The 6,945-nt window shown below is 41.0% G+C and overlaps 1 protein-coding gene across 2 annotated transcripts in view; it reads right to left on the reverse strand.

Moving 5' to 3' along the window:
- The window catches only part of mgat4b (alpha-1,3-mannosyl-glycoprotein 4-beta-N-acetylglucosaminyltransferase B), a 113,378-nt gene that overhangs the window by 45,932 nt on the left and 60,501 nt on the right, over positions 1 to 6,945 (reverse strand). For both annotated transcript variants that reach the window (XM_042226540.1, XM_005937050.3), the window contains 2 exons: positions 1,652 to 1,698; positions 507 to 620 (listed from right to left, as the gene is read on the reverse strand). In XM_042226540.1, the coding sequence (XP_042082474.1) occupies positions 507 to 620; positions 1,652 to 1,698 (161 nt within the window). The remainder of the gene's footprint in view (positions 1 to 506; positions 621 to 1,651; positions 1,699 to 6,945) is intronic.

Here is a 6,945-nt window from a genome sequence, read left to right on the forward strand (position 1 = left end):
GTAGATGAGAATTCTCCAAACTGATTTCTATTCAGGATTTACTGAGTGCTGTATCCATTTATATAACATGCCTCTATTAATGAAATCCAGAAACAGCGTTATTTATATGACCTGATCCAGATGCTCTAAGTATGTCTGGTTTTGAAGAGTCCACATCTACTTAAAGAAAGTTGTGGAACACGTGCACACACACACATTCGTTTTCATATCTTAGTGAGGACATCTATTTGAAACAATGCTTTCCCTAGTCGCTTACCCTAACCCTAACCATAAAAAATTAATGCCTAACCCTTACCCTAAACCTAACCATAACCTATTTGAAACCCTGACACTAAAACCACATTCTGAGCCTCAAAAATGGCTTCAAACTCGTGTGGACGGGTATTTTGTTCCCATAAGGGCTGTTGGTCCCCACAAGTATTGTAGCAGGCCAATTTTCTGTCCTCACAAAGATGTCTAAACATGTACAAAGATATATACACACACACACACACACGTTTGCTGACCTGACTCTCTCCTTTGGGTCTCCGAAGGACTCTCGGAGTCGGGAGAAGTCGGGGTAGAAGTGGACCGACGGAGAGATGACCTCCAACAGACCCGACTGAATCTCTGCTGGAAAACTGAGAAACAAACGATCAATGTTCACACCAAGCCATGAGCTCCCTCTATGACAGCAGTAGGCAACTCCAGGCCTCAAGAGTCAGCGTCCTGCAAGTTTTACATGTGCCCTTGATCCAACACGGCTGATTCAAATTGCTAAACTACCTCCTCAACATGTCTTGGAGTTCTCCAGAGTCCTGGTAATGAACTAATCATTTGACCCAGGGTGATATCTAAAACCTGCAGGACACCAGCACTTGAGGCCTGGAGTTGCCTGCCCCTGCTCACGAGCTAAGGACAGAAGAATAAAACAAACATGCACATACATAAAGCTGTTCGGTGTTCACATTCACAACTCTACACAGAAACCAAGATTCCCTGAAGTCAGCTATGGGGCCAAGCCTGACACAAATAGGTTCGTATGGGATATAAATTCATGTTGCTCTGTGTTCACTAGGCCAAGCTAACATGACATGGTCAGCAGTTTGGAGGTGCTCCACAAATACAAAGTCAACACATTCCAATATGTTTGTTTGTTTGCAGTTTTTGACTTAATAATGCAGTCAAGCTTGTTGACACGACTGATTGTGGGCTGTGTGCGCTATAATTTACTGTCATGAGGCAACAACTCATTCACACACGACAAAGATTTATTGATACAAACTGTAACTTGTCCACTGTGAACAGTGACTTGATCCCACAATACAATAAGTTCACATATTTGAATTTCAATATATAAATATTCATGATGATATGTAGTGTTTCACTAATAAACACTAATCCAGAAGATTAATATTAATCAGCATATCAATCTGTTATATTTTATTTTCAGAAAATTAGGAAAGCGGCGTTTAAATCCAGCCTGATGTCGTCTTATACATGTAGGAATAGTTCCAGTCCCAGTCTACTTAACAGTGGTATTGTTATCTGAGCTGAAAATGTCCATAAAAGGGACCACACACACACACACACACACACACACACACACACACACACACACACTCATGTTGGCTGCAGTAGTAACAGCATCCTGTCATGCAGGTTGACTTACAGGCGCTTCAGGTTGTCTGCTACACTGCTGGCGTACTGTTGGTCAGCCTGAAAACACAGAAAAGCAGTTTAAGTCTTGATGTGAAACTCACAGCTTCGAAGCATCAGATGACTCATCAAGAGTGATGAAGTCAAGAATTCATCCATATAAGCTGCACTACACGCTCAAGTTACTTTAAGGTAAAGACTTTATGAATTTAGAGAGAAACCCAAACAGAGAAGCACTTCTGGGGTAAGAAGGATCTGAGAGGAGCAGCCATCTGCCAGGACCGATTTGGGGTGAAGAGAAAAAGGAGAGAGAAAGGAACAAAATACACACTATTTATTGATGTGCATCAGTGGCATATAAACACTTGGATGGTGGAAGGAGGAAGTTAAAAGTGCTCATACATCATAGGCAGGCTCCAGCAGCCTGAGCTTATAGCAATTTAAATAAGATCCAGTCCTAACTGTAAACTGTTGTGAAAATCAAGGTTTGAGCCCTTAAATCCCAACTGGGAGGTGTGATAGCTGAAGGCTCTGCCTCCCATTCTACCGTCACAAACTCTAGAAACCACAAGTGAGCCTGCAGCCTGAGAGGGAAGTGCTCTTTCAAGACAATAAGAGAAACAGTGGGGCATGATTATTCAGGTTTTTGTACATGAAAAGAAATATTTTCCTTTAAGAAAGATTTCATATCCAAGTGCTGTTCATTCTCTTCACTGCCCTATAATAAGGGCATAAAAGCTCAGTTCCATGCACTGCTGCAAGTGTCTCTCTCTCCCAGTCATTAATGCAGAATGGGTCCAAACAGTAAAGGTTACCATTTAATGAAACCATGGAGAGTAAAAACACAGCATCACTTCGAAATAGTTAGTCAGTTATTTCATAATGAGGCGCACCATGAAATTAATTTAATAGCTTAATTGTTGATGTATTTGCATGTTTAAAGTGAGGTAATTTACACTAAAAGAGCTCAATTTAAAGAAGCAGACAGCAAACTGAGAAAACTATAAACAGCAGGAGTCATAATAAGTCTAGTGTTTGGTGTCTCTGCAGTTTCGTGTGATTTTGTAGTCTAGTTATCGCTCTGTGGTCTTCAGGCCTGTCTCTTCGTGGCTGTTTAACATCTGTTTACAGCAACTGCTCACATGTGTGAAGTAACTGTGCATCACTGTACAGCTGTTTTATGTTGTTTAGCATTTCTCTGTAGCCACTGTGTTAACAGGCGGCACCGAAACACTTTTCCTGTCTTGCAGAATCATGCTCATGCCCAAGTATCTCCGACACGCAGTGTTCAAGTTCTCCTCACTTTTTCTTGTTGTGCACAATAACACACAAATGCACACACACTTAATTAATGAATGTTCACAAATACACACGGGAGGCTGAGGTCATCTCAATATTTTAGTTTTTTCCTAAAACACACACACACACACACACACACACACACACACACACACACACACACACACACACACACACACACACACACACACACACACACACTCTTGTTCAAGCTCAAACATCAACAACTTAAGAAATCGGTAACATCAGAGCTCGGCCCAATCAGGGCACAGATGGACTCCCTGTGGGACCCAATCATCTGGCTCTGAAGGTCACAGCACGGTCACATGTATTTCCAGCGCGCTTTTCCGAGAGTTTGTGGTTTGTTTTGGCATCCTGGAGGTGCCAGCTGGGTGGAGCTTACCGCAGAGCTCAGTGTTAACGAGAAGCAGACGCCATTAGAGCCTCTCGCTGATGAAACAAACACTAAAAGTATGACACATATTTTTAAAGGACCATATTTTATTAGAAAATGAAACGGAAAACTTCTCCACTATAAGAGAGGCAGGAAGGGCTTGTTAAATCTATGTCACTGACATGGAGCCCACAAAGTCTGAAATAAAAACTGAGCTGATTAGAGAACGAGACTCAGGTGGACAGTCACAGGAAACCACGACAGAGAGCTGATCTTTAAAGGTGAACAGAAAACAACCACAGCATACTAATACTACAGGAATCTGAACAATTAGCAAGAAGTACGACACAAGGAAACTGTACTTATCACAAGAAACCCTAACCAAAGGATCCATAACTCATAAGAAAAGATTAATAATAAAGAAATCAAAACAGGAAATCCAAACTCAGCCTAACAACAATCCAAAAAAGAGGAGTAGAAACCAGGAATCCAAAAGTGACTCAAAACCCTGGGACCACAATCAAGAGACCATGACATAATTATGCAGTTTTCCAAATTTTGTTGGTATAAATGTTCTGGTTTACAGCCGACTGCTGTGTCTTTTCCATGTTTATCGTAGTGGCCTAGGAGCCTGGTCATGACACCATTAACTGTTATCGTACATTAAATTGTAGTCACTTTAAATGGTAAAGAAAACACCACAGACTCTGATCTCTGACGCTGAAGCTAGAGGATCTTTTCATCTCTTCTCAGCCGTCTCTCTTGTATTACCTTTCAGCCCTATTCTGAGTCAGGTGACAGAGGAGATGATTGCAGACCTGTTCGTGTGAAATAAAGGATGTGTGGTGGATCTGTCGGGGGCCGGGACACCAGGTTGGGCTGTGTCACATGCTCCTCTGCATTTTGAATGGAACATGCTTTGGTCATGCAATATTCATGTTACACTTCTTTAAAAGCTTTAAGTACTTTCGTTCCTTGTTCGTCTGCATAAACAAACCCTGCTGAGACGCCATGTGACGAGTTTATCCGAAACCCAAAACCCCGAACCTGAACAAAAGTTAAATTAAAGCCAAGTTTTTAATTTTAATTTCAGCCTGAATCCAGCAAGTAAAGCTGAAATCTGTGACTATGAGATAAAAACAAAAACATTGAGAGGATTTTAAATATTATATCTGGAGGAAAAACAAACACAAGCATCCAACTGAAAAACAGATAGAAATTAAATTGCAGAACAGAAAGTAAAGGAAAAATAGCAAGATGGAAACAGCAGAGCAGAGAAATGTAGCTGGCTCTGAAACTGATCTGAGTTTATAAACCAGGGAGTCTTCAGCGGCAGCTTAGAAACTCTCCAGTCAGTCTACTGCAGTAGATGCTTGCACAACTTTGAGCTTTAGTCTCGGTACAGTGTCCTCTACCAACTCAAAGCTAGAGGTGTTTTTGTCCCAAAGAAATTTACATGCCAAACACTTTGCCTCTGGGGCTCTATTCTGCTTTCAGTATACAATTCAATTCAATTTTATTTATATAGCGCCAAATCACAACAAAAGTCGCCTCAAGGCGCTTCATAGATACAGAGAAAAACCCAACAATCATATGACCCCCTATGAGCAAGCACTTTGGCGACAGTCGGAAGGAAAAACTCCCTTTTAACAGGAAGAAACCTCCGGCAGAACCAGGCTCAGGGAGGGGCGGCCATCTGCTGCGACCGGTTGGGGTGAGAGAAGGAAGACAGGATAAAAGACATGCTGTGGAAGAGAGACAGAGGTTAATAACAGATATGATTCAATGCAGAGAGGTCTATTAATACATAGTGAGTGAGAAAGGTGACTGGAAAGGAAAAACTCAATGCATCATGGGAATCCCCCGGCAGCCTACATCTATTGCAGCATAACTAAGGGAGGATTCAGGGTCACCTGGTCCAGCCCTAACTATATGCTTTAGCAAAAAGGAAAGGTATTAACTATTGTTAGTTTAAAAGTAGACTCCACGACAGCTGTATGCAAAAATGATAAAATATATTTTTCCCAGTTGTTGGTACAAGGCAGGGATAACTCTTCTTTTGTTGTGCCAACTGAACCACTGGCTCCATCTATAAACCACTGCCTTTATACAACTGAAAGTCTTCTTGCAACCACAGGTGTCGCCCCCTGTTGGCCAGTAAAATGAATAAAGATTTAGGACACTTCCTAGTTTGTTTCATGTTTTAACATCTGTAATCTACACAGTCTCTGGCTGATATGCATGAACTGAAAGCTATCTCATGGAACTGAAAGTGCCAATTCATCCAAACCCCCCCTGGTCATTTATAAATTAGTTTAGCTAACATGCAAGATAGCCAAGTTATAAAGCTAGCCCTAACTTGATGTCCATGTGACCTTTGTATAGTATATACACTGCTCTCTAAGTTGTTGTACAATTTACATGATAGACAGCACATTCAGACCAACATAGCATTAATCTGACTCTTGCTCATGCAAACAACAGATTGATGGCTGGAAGTCGCATAATGGGTGCAGTTAAATAATGATGGTTTTCTAGAAGTTACAGTGAGCTCCTTTAAAGAGATTATCACTACTAATGGGCTTTCAGGTGAATTTGAAGAGATGCCATAAAGTACTGTGAGATTAACCAACACAGTATTGGATTGGATTTGCACAAATGAGATTTGACAAAACAGTAAGAAGAGATATGAACTGAACTAACATGAGATGAGAAGCTGTGAGTGAGAACAAACAAAGACAGTATAAACTGTGACCTTCATCACTGTAAAGACACAAACACACTGACTTTATTTATTAAAAGAGCATACAGCATACACATTTCGCAGATTGACTTTAATGATCTAATGTGTGAGCGCGTGCTCACACACACACACACAACATCATTGCTTTACCTCCCTTAGGCAATTAGAGGTTACCATTAGCATGGAAGCTAAACACGGAGAATCACTGACATTATCGGTATATGTGTGTTTGTGTGTGTGTGTGTGTGTGTGTCTGTGAGGTTCATTAGCTAAACCACTGGCCTTTAGAAACCATGCAAGGAAGCTCACGCATCAACACACACTCACTCTGATGGCCAATTATCCACGCACGTGTTTCCATCACTTCAGAGGACATCACTTGGACTTAGATTCTTTCTCAGAGAATGAACTGAACATAATCAAATCAATTCTGTATTTGATTTTCTTTTAATATCATCGCTGTAATTGAGGTTGGGAGGTAGTGCAGTAAAGTAATGGGTGTGGCAACACAGTTTTTGATGCGCAACAAAGGTACAACCAGCCAGTGTATAATTCAAACATACTGCAGTTATAGCACGCAACCAAATCTAGCCTTTAGCTTTACCCGAAGATTATTTCATGTTTTTAACAAAAAACACACAGCACAACAGGACAGAGGTTTTAGTGCCAAGGCAGGAAGTCAACATATGCTTAGACATACATATTAACATTTGTAGCACCTCAAGTGGCCACTACGGGAACTGCAGTTCTTGATGTTGTGTTCAATCAGTTCTTCAGTGCTGGGAGGTTGCTGCTTGGGTCTATAATAGTAACTATTTCACATAAACCTTTAAAGGATAAAGATTTAACTTATGGGGACTTTCTGTCACAT

Source organism: Haplochromis burtoni, unplaced genomic scaffold (assembly GCF_018398535.1).
Source record: "Haplochromis burtoni strain Fernald_Lab_line unplaced genomic scaffold, NCSU_Asbu1 Contig_217, whole genome shotgun sequence".
NCBI classification, from domain to species: domain Eukaryota; kingdom Metazoa; phylum Chordata; class Actinopteri; order Cichliformes; family Cichlidae; genus Haplochromis; species Haplochromis burtoni.